The sequence below is a fragment of the Sus scrofa genome, chromosome 15 (assembly GCF_000003025.6).
Source record: "Sus scrofa isolate TJ Tabasco breed Duroc chromosome 15, Sscrofa11.1, whole genome shotgun sequence".
NCBI lineage: Eukaryota > Metazoa > Chordata > Mammalia > Artiodactyla > Suidae > Sus > Sus scrofa.
In genome coordinates this window covers 124,560,356-124,576,333 of record NC_010457.5, presented here as the reverse complement: position 1 = coordinate 124,576,333, position 15,978 = coordinate 124,560,356, and the positions used below count along the sequence as shown (strand labels likewise).

The 15,978-nt window shown below is 43.1% G+C and overlaps 1 protein-coding gene and 1 pseudogene across 2 annotated transcripts in view; both read right to left on the bottom strand.

Annotated features, from left to right (window-relative positions):
- MOGAT1 (monoacylglycerol O-acyltransferase 1) overlaps nucleotides 1–7,885 on the bottom strand; it is a 39,477-nt gene extending 31,592 nt beyond the window's left edge. Inside the window, 1 exon segment of the mRNA XM_003133676.4 lies at nucleotides 7,666–7,885. Within this exon segment, the coding sequence (XP_003133724.2) occupies nucleotides 7,666–7,759 (94 nt within the window). The 5' untranslated portion in view covers nucleotides 7,760–7,885.
- The window catches only part of LOC100523928, a 42,658-nt pseudogene extending 31,590 nt beyond the window's left edge, over nucleotides 1–11,068 (bottom strand). Inside the window, exon 1 of the transcript XR_002339292.1 lies at nucleotides 7,666–11,068. The product of XR_002339292.1 is annotated as a glycerol kinase pseudogene (transcript). The remainder of the gene's footprint in view (nucleotides 1–7,665) is intronic.

Here is a 15,978-nt window from a genome sequence, read left to right as displayed (position 1 = left end):
TAGTCAAAATGACTCTGAAAAAAAGAATAAAGCTTTTTATCTAACTTAATGAATTATTACAAACTAACCTAATCAAAACAACATAGTACTGGCAACAAGACAGAAAAACAGGTCAATGGAACAGAGTCCAGAGTCCAGGAATAAACCCATACACATACAGACAACTGATTTTTCACAACAGTCCAAGGCCTATGCAAGAAGAGGAAAAAAAATAGCTTTTTTTTTCTCTTTGAAGCCTGGAACAATTAGATTATACATATGCCAAAAGATGAACTTAACTTTGCACCATCTACATAAATGAACCCGAAACTATAAAACTTGAAGAAAATGTAGAAAATCTTTGTGACCCTGGATTAAACAAAAATTTCTTAGATATCAAAAACACAATCCATAAAGAAAATATGGGTAAATTAGACTTCATCAAAATTTAAAATTTCTGCTCTTCACAAGACACAAAAGCTAACGCACAGAATGGAAGAAAAAAAATCTGTACAAAGTATGTGCCTGATAAAAAAGGACTTGTATTCAGAAGAACACAGACTTTCAAAACTCAATAATAGGAAGTTCCCTGGTGGCCTAGTGGTTAAGGATCCAGTGTTGTGACTGCTATAGCTAAGGTTACCACTGTGGCAAGGGTTTGATCCTTGGCCTAGGAACATCCATATGCCTTAGGCACAGCCAAAAACAACAACAACAACAACAAAACGATAAAAGGAAAACAAGCAAGTAAAAAAAAAAAATGCGTAAAAGATTTAAACAGTTACTTCAATAAAGAAAATATACAAATGGCAAACAAGCACATGAAAAGATGCTCAACATCATTAGACATTAGGGAAATGCAAACTAAAGCTTCAATGAGACACCACTACACAGCTATTAAAATTGCAAAGATTAAAAGGACTGTATATCAAGTGATAGCAATCATACAGAGCAACTGGAATGTTCATATATTGCTGATAGGAATGTAAAATGGCCCACTTACTAGGGAAGAAAGTTTGGCAATTTTCTAAAAAGTTAAACCTGCACCTACCATAACATGATCAGCCATTTTCATTCCCAGGTTTACCCAAGAATTAAAAAAAAAAACAAAAAACATATGTTCATAAGACTTACAGGTAGAAGTTAACAGCAGTACTATTCATAATGGCTACAACCCAAATATTCATCAACAGATGAATGGACAAATTGCAAATATATTCATTCACTAGTTTGACATGGAAAGACATGAAAACAACTAGTGTCCATCAAGAGATAAATGGAAAAAGAAAGTGATATATACTAAATATACAACAGAATATTATTCAGCCATGAAAAGGGAATCCCGCCATCTGTGACAACAGGGATAGACCTTGAGGGCATTATGCTAACTAAGTGAAATAAGTTAGAGAAAGATAAATACACAATTTCACATACGTGCAATCTAAATAAACAAAAGAATAAGCTCATTTTTTAAAAAAAAGCAAAGAAGAACAAACTCATGGATACAGAGTTTGCTAAAGATGGAGGTATAGGGGTAGGCAAAATGAGTAAAGATGATCAAAAGGTAAAAACTTCCAGTTATAAGATGAGTTAGTCCCGGGGACAGAATGTATGGCATGGTGACTGCAGCTAATAATACTATATTATATATTTGAAAGTTGCCAAGAGGGTAAATTGTAAAGCTCTCATCACAAGAGAAAAAAAAAACTTGTAGGTCTGTGTAGTGATTGATGTTAACTTATTGTGGATATTCTTTTGGAAAAGACATATATGCAAACACGTTGTGAACCTAAAACAAATACAAAGTTATAAGATTGGATGGCAGGCATTTAACATTTATCACAAAGAAACAGTATTTGATTTCATAACTAAATGAAACATTTGGCTATTGCTTTAAAATATCCCAAGTGCTAATATCTTAAACTCATTTGCTGATTGCGGAAGGAAAAATGCATTTCAAGACTTTAATTTAGAGACCTTAAAATACATAGTTAATAAAACTTCTCCTGCCACCATTCGAAGAAAATATTAAATGAACTTTTTTTTTTTTTTTTTTTTTTTTTTGTCTTTTGTCTTTTTAGGGCCGCACCCAAGGCATATGGAGGTTCCCAGGTTAGGGGTCTAATCAGAGCTGTAGCCGCTGGCCTACACCACAGCCACAGCAACGCCAGATCCAAGCCGACACTGCTACCTACACCATAGCTCAAGGCAACAGCAACGGCAACGCCGGATACTTAACCCACTAAGGGAGGCCAGGGACCGAAACTACAACCTCCTGATTCCTAGTCAGATTCGTTTCTGCTGCGCCACAATGGGAACTCCTAAATGAACTCCTTTAAAACAATCAAATGGAAAGAAATAAGTATTTATCCTACCTTTCCTGTAAGACTTGAATTGGGGTAGTCAAATAGCCCTAATGATGGGGGGAAATTATTCCTTGCATAAATTTTAACCAATATGTGAAAAATGAGTGATAGAATATGAAAATCACCATTCTGTAGTCTCAAATAAAACGTCAATTTAGTCAAGGATCATTAATGGAGACTTAAATCACTAGGTGAAAGGTCAACTGTTGATGGGGAACTCTTCTTTGCAGCATGGCAATTACCACCCCTTACCTTACTTCCCACCTGGATCCACTGATCGCTCCTAATAATGGGATACTAATAATGGGACAATTAGACATTACACACACCCTGACACAACGCAACAGGAGACAGCAGCACCTAGGAAGAGGACCTGCTAAAGATTTCACCCCAATATAATCAAGCCTGTAGAACCAACTTCCGTTTTAGGAAAAATGCAGGGACTTGAGGAACAAGCTAGCCCTACAAAATAGCAATCAGAGAAATCCTGAAGGTGAGACATCTTGCAGGTCAGACAACCTGGCTTCTTCGATTGCACTGACAAGAAAACAAATGGGAGAACACTGTTCTAAATTAAGAGACATTTAAAAACTAAATGCAACCCAATGGGCTTGTTTGGATCCTGGTTCAAATAAATCTCCCATAAAAGTGTATTTTTGGCTCAATTTAGGAAATCTGAATATTAACCGGTTTAGGTGATTTTAAGCAATTACCATTAATTATGCTACATGTGACAATGTTACTACAATCATGTAAACATACTTAATTTTATATTATGCATACTAAAGAATTTAGGCTTAAGATATGTGATTTGCTTTAAAATATTTTTTGCAAAAGCGATACAGTTAATATAGCAAATTGTTAAAATAATTATAAATCCAAGTGATGGGCATACGGGAGTTCACGTCCTTCTACTTTTCTGTTTGAAATTTTTCAGAGTAAAATTTCCAAAATATATTATACAAAATAATATATGCTCCTAGTAACACAAATGCCAAATACATGTAATAAGAGCATTTATTTTTTTTTTTTATTATTTTCCCACTGTACAGCAAGGGGGTCAGGTTATCCTTACATGTATACATTACAATTACAGTTTTTCCCCCACCATTTCTTCTGTTGCAACATGAGTATCTAGACATAGTTCTCAATGCTATTCAGCGGGATCTCCTTGTAAATCTATTCTAGGTTGTGTCTGATAAGCCCAAGCTCCCGATCCCTCCCACTCCCTCCCCCTCCCATCAGGCAACCACAAGTCTCAATAAGAGCATTTAAATGAACTGTCGTGCCGCTGTAATTTGATTCAAATCAGGAGTGGTGGGTCATGTCCAAGTCTGTCATCCATCTACCTTGTAACCTTGAGCAATTACTATACCTCTATCTTTGGAAAGTGAGTATATGGGTAGTCCCTACCTCTAGGGTTGCTAGGGGATCCAGGTCCCTCATTGGAGACCATGGAACATCTAAACTCTGCAGAAGGCAAATATCTATGGACTCAGAGTTCTAAAGCAGAGTCTCCTTAGGAGTTCCCGTCATGGCTCAGTGGTTAACGAATCTGACCAGGAACTACAAGATTTCTGGGCTCGATCCCTGACCTTGCTCAGTGGGTTAAGGATCCGACATTGCCTTGAGCTGTGGTGTAGGTTGCAGAAGAGGCTCAGATCTGGCATTGCTGTGCTGTGGCGTAGGCCAGCGGCTACAATTCCAATTAGACCCCTAGTCTGGGAACCTCCATATGCCATGGGAGCGGCTCTAGAAAAGGCAAAAAGACAAAAAAATAAAATAAATAAATAAAAAATAAATAAATAAAGTAGAGTCTCTTTCAAAGACAAGATAAAGGATTTATGCACTAAACACGTTATTCTATAAAGAGCTGCACTATGTCCTAAGGATACCCCCTTTGATATCACTAAGAAGATAACCTCGTTATTGCCTATGCCTGTTCCTGCCCACTAATCTTGTTACCTTCCTTAATCCCACCAATAATAATCTCATCACCTTCCTTAATAAAAGTCATGTGGGTTAAAGCCTAGGCACCTTTGTTCTGCGGAACAAGAGTGCCACTTTCTAAATGTAAGAGTCTTGTGTGTTGTGTTATACTGCGCCGTCCCTCTTCCAGGATTCCCCAGTTGCCCTGCAGCGCTGGACGCGGCAGTCCCTGAGTTAATACAAGTAGGGACATGTGGGACAGACAGCTTCCCTTTTGGTTGACAGAGTGAAGACATTCAGCCAGTACTTACTGGGTGCCTTCCACAGGCCATGTGCTGGGTGTTCCCTCACAGAGCTTGTGCTTGATGGGTTCCCAGGAGGATGGAGACAGACCTCAACCCCCCATATGTGATGGTTCAACTTGGAGACCTGCTGAGGACAAGATCTACACCTGTTCCCGGAATGTGGAGGCTCAAGTTGGGCAACAAGAAACAATGGCCTGTGGAAAACAACTGCCCTGTGTCATGGGACTCGACCCCCTACCCTTCTCTGGACCTTTCCCTCTTTCTTCGTCGCTCCTGCCACAAGTTTCTGCCATGAACTCCAGTCACAGATTCCTGATACAGACCCTTTATAAGCCTAGCACCTCCTCACAGTCAAGGCGGGTGCTACCTTGAGCTCAGCCCGTCCTCCCCAAATGCCTTTATAAATCTCTCTTGCTTTACTAACTTGGTCTTGCATGTTCCTCCCTCGGCAAACCTCACAGTGCTCTGATGTTTCAGGGAGGAAGAAATTCTCCTCTACCCTCCAAGATTCTTTGGGCTGGTCTAAGAATTAAATGGACAGAAGATGAATTAACAGGAGAAAATCAAACAAAATTTTAATAATATGTATACATGGGAGAGATCCAGGAAAACTAACTGGCCAAAATGGCAGAAACCTTTTCCTTAAGTACCATCCTCAGCTAAAGACAAAAGGGTGTTGGGGGTGGGGAAAGTCAGTTACAGGAGATTGTCAGGAAAAACACAGTACACAAGGGTAAGGTTTCATGAAGACTTAAGCCTCTGCCTTTTCCACTGATAAATTTCCAGAGATTCGGTCACCCTCTTCTTCCTGGTACAGCAAGGGAGACACACCTACAAATAGATACTTCCCTTATAAATGTAAATGTTTCTTAGAAAAGGGTAACTGCTCCTTGGTTTTCAGAGTTTTTCCTATGTCTGCTGTAGCTGTTTAGAAAATAACCAGCTTAGGAGTTCCCTTCGTGGCCCGGTCGTGGCTCAGTGGTTAACACATCTGACTAGAAACCTGAGGTTGTGGGTTCAATCCCTGGCCTTGCTCAGTGGGTTCAGGATCCGGCGTTGCCATGAGCTGTGGTGTAGGTCACAGACTCGGCTCGGATCCTGCGTTGCTGTGGTGTAGGCCAGTGGCTACAGCTCTGATTAGACCCCTAGCCTGGGAACCTCCATATGCCACAGAAGCGGCCCTAGAAAAGGCAAAGACAAAAAAAAAAAAAAAAAAAAAAAAAAAGCTTACAATAATTAATAAACCAAAGAGACATGTTTGGCGATAGCAAATTCTGCTCCTGTGCAGCTAGCAACACAGATCTTCCTTAAAAACGCTGGACAGACATAAATCCAAGCCATGACAAGGGCCACAAAAGGACACTAGGCTATAGAGATGTGCTGACAGATGAGTGAGAAAGTCAGTGTTCAGGTTCTAGACATTAAATCAGACAGCGCTGTGGTTAAAGCAGCAACTCTGGGTAGAATATTTGGGTTTGCACACAGTTCCTCTACCTCCTGCTAACTGTGTGACCTTGAACAATTCACTTCACCTCTTAGTTCCCTCATCTGCACAGTGAATGCAGGAAGGCACAGTCCTACCTCAAATGGCTGTGAAGATTGCATGGTTAAAGTGTTTAGTGCTTAGAATAGTGCCTGGTACAAACTAAACTCTTGTTGGAAAGAGTAGCTATTATTATCTTCATTGTCCTTTGACCCTTAACAAGTATACCTGTTATTATCTTGATGGTCCTTTGGCCTAGGGTAAAACAAAGTATAACTCTAACAACCCTGTCTCACAGGTTGGCCTCTGAGGACTTAATGAGTTAATGCTTTGAATTCTGTTTTTCAGGAAAATCTGGCTGCATGGTACTCTCTTGGAGAGTTTGTTTAAAAAAGAAAAAATCCTGATGTGCAGGTTCCATTCTGAAACAAATGAATTTGAAATTCTAGGGAGAGAGCTAGGACCTCCTTTTCTTTAGAAACTCCTCCAGTGATTTTACTGTGCAACCAGGGTTGAGAATCTCCGCAGTGCAATGACTTCATTATCGCTATTATTGTGGCCTCAACAGTGTACAACCCAAGATCTAATACTTTAGCCTTCCGAAGAGTTTAAGTTCCCAATAAATCCTGTCCTCTCCTCTCACACCTTCCCCTGGTTTCCCCCAGCCTTTTTCTTCTTTTTTGGCCGCCCCGCGGCATAGAGAGTCCCGGGCCAGGGATCAAATCCGAGCCGTAGCTGCGACCAAAGCCACAGCTATGGCAACGAAGGATCTTTAACTTACTGTGCGGGGGGCAGGGTGTCGAACCTATGTCCCAGCGCTCCCAAGACGCAGCCGATACCCCTTTGCCAGGGCGGGAATCCCCCCACCACTTTATTCCAAGAGCAGAACAAACATCAAGAGAAAAAGCGCTCAGGTAAACCCCTCCCGCCCCAAATCATGACCGGCGCCCGTGTTTCTCTGGGGGCTTAACTGGGAACCGCCTAGAACACACTGCTGAGTCGAATTATTGACAGAGGCCCCCCAACCCAACCCAATGTGTGGTGCAGTCTTTACAGCAAGGTACCTTTCTGCATCCGGAAAATCTTAAGCCCGTAAAAGCTTACACGGGTATCTGTCACGCGGGGGTGGGGGGAGAAGGAAGGAATCAGGTTTTAAATACTTGGGCATTGTTTTTCCATTTATGAATCGAAAACCCGAGAAACGAGTTTATGCACTTTTGAGGGGCTTAAGCGAGATGTCCTACAGCTCGATGGGGTAGTGATTACATTAAGATGCATAATTTGTCAAAACTCATCGAGCTGTGTACTTACAATCTGTACCTTTTATTGTGGGGACGGTACACCTCAATTTTAAAAAACAGCACAAAGTAAAATAAAGTTGGCAAACAGTCGTTTGCTACGAGGTTCACGTGGAAAAATGAATCGAAGAGGAGTCCCAAGTTCGCTACAAACGCTCTCAGTGACCTGCCTGCTCTAACAAGGGAAAATAGTTGGCGGTTCTAAGTCCGTCCTTGGATGGGTGGACAAGGACTGTCCGGGAAGGAGACCGAGCCCCATGCACCGCGGAGTTCTGCCTGGATCTTGAGCGCCCGGGCGTCCTTACCGAGCAGCAGGAAAGACAGGACCCACTGCAGCACCGCCGCGGTCTGCAGCCGCCGCGCCAGCGGGATGTTGAGCGGCGCAAACTCGACCTTCATGGCCCGGCCGAGGCGAGAATGGCTCCGAGCGCGGCCGCCTGGGACCTTGCTGTTTTGTGGCGACTCCGGGGTGTGCGCGGCCTTCCCGCCCGGTGTGGGGCACCGAGGCGCAGAGGAGACGGCGGCGTCTGCGGCGACTCGGGAGTGGGCGCGGACTGGACTTGGTCTCGGGTGGGAGGGCGCGCCGGAGCTGAGGCTGGGGGCCGCCAATCACACGCGCCGAGGCGGGGGAGCAGCTGCGGCGCCTGGGACGCATTGGCTGGCGCGCCCAGGCGCTGGCGAGAGCGTGCCGCGCTGGGCACAGGAGACAGAGAGCGGGGTCAGCTGGCAGCCTGCCCCAACCCGGCAACGCAGGTTCCTGCAACCTCGCCAGAGAACTGGGATCTCCACCCGGCTCTGACAATTGTTCAGCTGATCGATTACTGTGTGCTCAGCTTCAGCATCCGCCCTTAAACCCACCTCTTCCTCCAAAAGTCTGCAGCTAGGAAAGGGTTTGTTCAGGGATCTCCCGCCAGATGGAGGAAGCACAGGATGGTACCCATCTGTTTATTGGTCTCTGTTCTCCACCCCACCCTCAAACTCTGGGGCTTCCTCGGTTTTGTGTCTCAGATTCCTACACGAATCCTGGAAACCTTTCACTTATTCATTCGAAGGACACTTACTGTCTCCCACGAGCCCGGGATCATTCTGGGCTCTAGAGATACACCCAGTAACCAAGCCATTCATTGATTTTGCTCTCAGAGAGCACAAATTATGGGGACAAGACAAACATAAGAAAAATAACCACACAATTGGGTGTGTAATTGCAAAATGAAACCCTTCTATGAATGAACGGGAAGGTTGTAGGACTTAGACTGAAGGGTTACTGAAGAAGCTACACTTTAATTGTAATAGTTAATCTAGTCCGAGAAAGGGGAGGCACATGTGCAAAGGTCCTGTGGCTGAAGCTCAAAGAAGACCAATATAATGGGAGTTCAGGGAACAAGGAAGAAATGGGAGGGAGATGAGGCAAAAATGGTGGTAAGCAACCAGATCCTTGCAAGTTGTGTTTAGGGTTCAAGTCTTTTACCTTAAAGACTTGCCACTGAAAAATTTCAATTATGATGTGTTAAACAGATCCTAAATTGTGCCTCATTCTGTGAGCACCCACTACATTTTCTTTAGAAATCTTACTTACTGCATAGTTGACCAATACCAAGTGGCAGGGAGCTGTCAGATCATTGCTAGAGGGAATCTGTTTCAGATTCCCTCTAGCAACACAACAGAGCTGACTACCCATCCCCCCACCGTGCCCCTTTTTACTTCAACATTTTAATAGAAAGTTAGATTAAAACAATTGCCTGGGTAGTTCAGGGCGAGTTGTGACTTTTTGTGTGCAAAATTTGCTGACTTTTTCCTAATTGAGAAATCACTTTTTTTTTTCTGCCGCATTTTCTTTATTTCAAGCCGCAGGTCTACCTGGAGGGTCATGCAGCAAGTGGCTCATAAATAAAATCAGAGTCTTTGAATAGTGTCATCACATTAAAAGACAGAACTTCTGGATTTTCCCACTGCGTAAAGAGCCTGCATCTTTGGAATCCATGAATTGGTATTATTTATGCCACGCCTGAGAGGTACCTTGCTCCAATTAACATTACCATACTACTCACTATAAAAAAGCCCAAGGGTAGGCTACTGAAGATACTAGGGTCACCATTTTCTGGATACTGAGTTGTAACCCAACCCATGGACTTCTTCACAGCTTTCTTCCATGTGGAATAACGAATTTCACTTTCTTTAGCATTGATCTGAGGTTCAAACCGCTCCATCGTGACAGCTGATAAATCCTCAGGTTTGAGACTCCAAACGCCAACTCCTTCTGCAGCCCCTGCTGCCATGGCAGCTCCCAAGGCGGTTGTTTCTGGCATTGAGGGCTTCACTACTGGGATATACAGAATGTCTGCTTGTAGCTGCATAAGAATTTTGTTGTTGGTCATTCCCCCATCTACCTGCAAATGGCTGAGTGGAATTCCACAGTCACGGTTCATGGCATCCAAAATCTCTCGGGTTTGGAAACAAACAGCTTCTAACGCAGCAAAAGCAATATGGCATTTATTGGTGAATTGAGTGAGCCCACAGATGATCCCTCTTGCACTGGGCTCCCAGTAAGGTGCATATAGCCCTGAAAAGGCTGGGACAAAATAACAGCCATAAGAAGTACCTACTTCTTTAGCAAGTTTTTCAATTTCCTCTGAGGTCTTTATAATTCCAAGATTGTCTCTTAGCCAGCGAACAACAGCACCAGCTATAGCTACTGAGCCTTCTAATGCATAATACACTGGTTTGTCTCTGCCAAGTTTGTAAGCCACTGTGGTCAGAAGGCCATGTTCAGAAAACACACACTTGTGGCCTGTATTACATAGTAAGAAACAGCCTGTTCCATACGTGTTTTTGGCCTGTCCATCCTGGAAGCACATCTGTCCCACCAATGCAGCAGACTGGTCTCCCAAACACCCAGATATTGGCACGCCTTCCAAGGCCCCAGCTTTCATTAGGCCATAGATCTCAGAAGAACTCCGGACGTTTGGCAGAATTTTCATTGGAACTTCAAAAAATTCACAGAGCTCTTTATCCCATTCCAAAGAATGAATGTTGAATAGCATCGTCCTACTTGCATTTGTTACGTCTGTACAATGAACACCTCCCCTGGCTCCTCCTGTCAAGCTCCAAATAAGCCAGGAATCAATGGTCCCAAAAAGAGCTCTATCTTCTTCAACTGCCTTTTGAATTTTTCTCACATTATCAAGGAGCCAACGAAGCTTCACTGCACTGAAGTACGTGCTGAGTGGAAGGCCTGTCTTGGTCTTGACAAAGTTATTATTCACTGGAATGATTTTACTAAGGTTCGCAACGGTAGACTGGGTTCTTAGATCAAGCCACACCACAGCATTGTAGAGGGGTTCTCCAGTTAACTTGTCCCAGACCACAGTGGTTTCCCTCTGGTTACTGACACCAATAGCTTTTATGTTGGAAATATCAATATTGAGCTGACCAAGTTTCTCACACGTTTTCTCTATACACTCATAGACGGACTGCAGGATTTCCTTAGGGTCTTGTTCCACCCACCCTTCTTTTGGAAATTTTTGTTCTATTTCCACTTGATGATGACTAAGTAGTTCGGCTGTTTTTGAATTGAAAACCAAAAAGCGCGTCGAGCTGGTGCCCTGGTCCACTGCTCCCACCAACGGCCCCAAAACAGCTTTCTTCGAGGCTGCCATGAAAATAGCTTCGGTCGGTGGGCAGGCGATCGCGTCCCGTTTCCCGGGTGACGGCAGCGGCGCCGGGGGCGGGGCGGACGGCGAGTCCGGAGGGTCAGGCAACGCGCAGCCGTAGAACGCCGATCAGCGCCGAGCTTCTCACCCCGCCCCTCCCGCTTCTCCCGTAGGTTTCTTCCCTGAACTTTCCCTTAGTGCTTGTAGGGGACACTGAGTAAACACCGCGTAAAACATTGTGCAGAGCCCTTCACCAGCCTGAGCTTATCCTACGGCAACGCTGCGAAATAAGTATTTGCTCATGTGGCAGTTGCGAAGGCCAGGCTCAAAGTGACACAGCTGGCAGAGAGAAAACTCAAATGCAGTTTTGTGTCCTGGAGAGAAGAGTCATCCCTTCAGGTGACTCAAACGAGGAACAAGTATTTATGCAGCGCCTGCTTTGAGCCGGGCATTGCCCTAAGTGATGATAACACACGGGTGAATTAAGACAGGGACTCTGAGCCTTTGGGAATTCACCGCATTTGTTCATTGGCTATGGAAAGGCTTCTTCGGGCTAAGCACTAGGTAGAGATTGTTGAAGGGCTGAATAGCATGGGGTGAGTAAGAAATCTCTGTTAGGAGGCTCACGGTCTAGGAGAGACACAGAAAATTACGGCGTAGATACATAATGACATGTGTGCTAGCGCCCTGAAAGAAACATAGTTTCCAGTGATAGAGAATGAGCACCTAGATTAGAGGTAACAGGAGTGGAAGTAGAGAGACCCTACGGAGGCTCTAGGAGGGTGAGAGCAGAGGATGCTGACTTGGTCTACTGTGTTAGCAAAGGAGAAGAGAGATGGATTTGGCATAAGCTTGGGAGATGTAAATAGGACTGATTGCTTCATTAGATTCACAGTCTATTGTTCTACAGGAAGAGCAGGATACCCAGAACGTAATCAGTTGGTGCTCACTCTACACGGAATCAAGCCCTTGTTACTTCCCCAGAGCCCTCAGCAAGTAGAAAAGAACTGTCATATCCCATCACAACTCATTTAAGCAAAGCAGGGACCCATGAGGGTCCATCACCATTTTAATCAGCAATTAAATCATACACTCATTTGTTTGACATTCAACACATGTTGGCTGGTCTATATATTGTGTCCCAGGTTATTAGATTTAAATGATCATTGGAGTTAAATGGTGAGAAAGTTTTCATTCATGGATTTTATTGATCTCCAATAGGAAAAACTAGTAGGAAAACATGAACCTTAGACATTATTTTTCGAAACTATACATCTTGTGGAGTACGGAGCACAGAGTAGGGAAGTTGAGTGATTTGTTCAAGATACCCCAGCCAGTTACTGGCAAAGAGTAAACAGATCTTTTTACAGCTGTTCTAAAACAGATGAGGAGAAGCATTGTCTTATAGGACAATGGTTTCAAACTTTGATTTTAGCAGGGGGATTTTTTTTTTTTTAATCCTCAAAGTACTCCAATTTACAAAGGAAATCAATGTGAAACTGCTCTTGTTGGAAAGGAACCGGGACCCTGACTTTAACCTTCTCAGCATCTTCCTCCTTCCCAAGGTGGCTGTGTTTTTAGCAAAATGAAATTGACATCAAACAATTACAGAACCTCTGAGAGATCTACAAAACCCAGGTTGGAAACCACTCTTTTTTATGGGGGGAGTAGCCTAATATTTGGAGAAATACAAAGTTTAAACAGGGTTGCAGTTTAAAACTGTATATAATGTATCAACTTTACTCAGCGCTTACCACTACCAGGTACTGGGCTTCCTGCTTTATGTGCTGTGTTTGATTTAAGCCTCACAACAACTCTCTAAGATAGGTACTATTATTTCTTTTATCAAAAGTAAAGTGAGGAGTTCCTGTAGTGGCTCAGCAGAAAGGAATCCAACTGGGTAACAATGAGGTCGCTGGTGTTGATCCCTGGCCTGCTCAGTGGGTTAAGGATCTGACGTTGCAGTGAGCTGTGGTGTAAGTTGCAGATGCAGCTCGTATCTAGTGTTGCTGTGTTTGTGGCATAGGCCAGCGGCTGCAGCTCTGATTGGACCCCTAGCCTGGGAACTTCTGTATGCAGCAGGTGCAGTCTAAAAAAGCAAAAAAAAAAAAAAATTGTGAGACTAAAGGTCAAATTAACTGTTCACCTACTAAGTAGTAGAACCAAGTTTCTGTTTTTTGAAAATAGGTTTATTTCTAGAGCCTGAGCAAATAACTATACCTAGCTATTCCTCAAGTGATATGATGAGAAAGGAAGAGAATATTGGTGAAACAGAAGGACAAGTCACTGAATGGTGGGAATGCAGAGGACCAATTTTGTCATAGTCTGGGTTGGAGTTAGTTTTTCATTCAGTCAACAAATATTTACCAGTCACATACTAGGTGATTGGCACTGGGTATAAACAAGCGAGTAAAACGTACAGAACTTTTCAATAATTCAACAAAAAATATATCAGGCACCTCGGGGCGGGGGGGGGGGAGTCCTGACGTGGCCCTGGTGATAGGAAGTCAGCACTGTCCTGATTGAAAATCTGAGACTCCAGCAACCAAACGTGGTTCCTCTTTCCACTTCTCAACTCTAATTAAGAAGTGAGAATGTGGGAGGGGGAGGGAGTAGGATGGACTGGGAGTTTGGGCTTAGTAGATGCACGCTATTGCATTTGGAGTGGACGCAATGACAGATCCTGCTGTATAGCACAGATAACTATGTTTAGTTACTTGTGATGGAACATGACGGAGGATAATGTGAGAAAAAGAATGTGTGTGTATATATATATATATGACTGGGTCACTTCGTTTACAGCAGAAATTGACAGAACATTATAAATCAACTATAATTTGAAAAAAAGAAAGCTTTTAAAGCTTCTGGTTAAAAAAAAAAAAGAACTGAGAATGTGACAATTTAGATTGCCTCATAGATTACGAAAGCCTACCTTTGGAAGTGAATGACTAAAAATCCCTTCCTTGTCTTTTTTTTTTTTTTCCTGTGTGTTTTATGATAACAAATTTCTACTAGTAAGAAGATGATAGTTTTATTATAACATGACATTTCACTGTAATTTAAGTTAAAATGTTCCTATTGTCATGTTTAAAAGGAAATAGCGTTCATTCTAGGTTGAGAATCCTTAGAGGGGACAGTTTAGGACAAAGGTCACTGTTTTGGTTTTCATAAGGTGTATTAATCATAACGGTAAATATTTCTCTCTCATTCACACACACCACACACATAAATTCCAGCTGTCATGGCTACCATAAGTCATTGAGTGACCAGCTTGGGTTAAAATCACATCGAAGACCATAACTATGGTAGTTTCAATAGATCATCCTTCACAAAGTTCTATTTTCAAGGCTCTTTTGAACAAAGTTCAAGAAATCTATCCGGGCCCCTCTGATTTCTTGTCTCCTCAGTGAACTAGTATATCCGTATGGCAGGGCTAGAGTGTGTTTGTTCTGGGCAAAGTATCAAGAGTCTTGCCTAAGATGGTGAGACTTTGTAGCCTCCATAATAATGGTCCAAAGTCTTCCTTTCCTCTGTGTTCTTGTTATAGGCACATACAAGAATGGTGCTACCCACCAGGCTTTCCTTTCACATTCTCCTTGGAAAGCTGCATTGATACAGATTTAATTCTTATCTTTCCAGTAGTTAATGTTAGTATTTAATATTTGCTCTACAAAGTAGGTGCTTCCATAGCTGCTCTTTTAAACTTTTATAACAACATGAACAACTAATCTCAGAAATTATTATAGTGGAGTTCCCATCATGGCTCAGTGGAAATGAATCCAACTAGGAACCGTGAAGTTATGGGTTCGATCCCTGGCCTTGCTTGGTGGGTTCAGGATCCGGTGTTGCTGTGAGCTGTGGCATAGGTTGCAAATGTGGCTCGGATCTGGAGTTACTGTGGCTCTGGCATAGGCAGGCAGTGGTAGCTCCGATTCCACCCCCAGCCTGGGAACCTCCTCCAAAAAAAAAAAATTATTATAGTAATCGCTAATATTTATCAAATGGCCTTTCTCTTCCTATGACCCTCACTGGCATTTTGTTTGCACAGGACTTGGGAACCTACTTGGGGCCCCGGAACACAGGTGACTGGGAGGGCCTACTGTCTCCGACCTGGGTCCAGGGCAGCTCTTGAAAGAAGCAGTCAGCCATTCAAACAGCAGCATTCCTGGAGGTGTGGCAAAACAGACTCCATCACTTTACTTTCAGTTTCCAAGAAAGTCCAATTCTGCATGTATCTTTCTAGTTGTTTATGTCTACTTGGTATAGGATCTGTTGAATCCTCTGGTCTATTATTACTTTTTGTCCCCAAGCACATGCCATTTCCCACGTCCTGGCTGCTGTCATTTCTCCTCTGGATTATTGCAATCTCCTAAGTGATTTCTGTGTCTTGAGTTTTACCACCTGGACCAACACCCCTGATTCTTCTCCACAATGTACCTAAAGTGATCTTTCCAAGTAGTCATGCCATTTCTCTGCCTAATATCTTTAAATTTCTCCCAATGCTCTTCAGATAAAGTAAAAAAAAAAAATTTTTTTTTGTCTTTCCTAGGGCTGCACCTGTGGCATATAGAGGTTCCCAGGCTAGGGGTCTGATTGGAGCTGTAGCCACTGGCCTACACTACAGCCACAGCAATGCCATATCCGAGCCGGGTCTGCGACCTACACCACAGCTCATGGCAATGCCAGATCCTTAACCCACTGAGCAAGGCCAGGGATCAAACCTGCAAACTCATAGTTCCTAGTCAGATTCATTAACCACTGAGCCATGACGGAAACTCCAAAGTCTAAAATCTTTAATGCAGTTTTGGATCCTGCATTTTAGGACATCTGCTTACCTGTGTCTCAGCTATAACCCTCCAACTTGCACACTCTAGGCTTTAATCCTTTTGAACTTCAAGCAGCTGAACTACCAATTTTTAGGAAGAGGAGAGAGACACCTGGGTCTTAAAAACAATCAGATTTAAATGC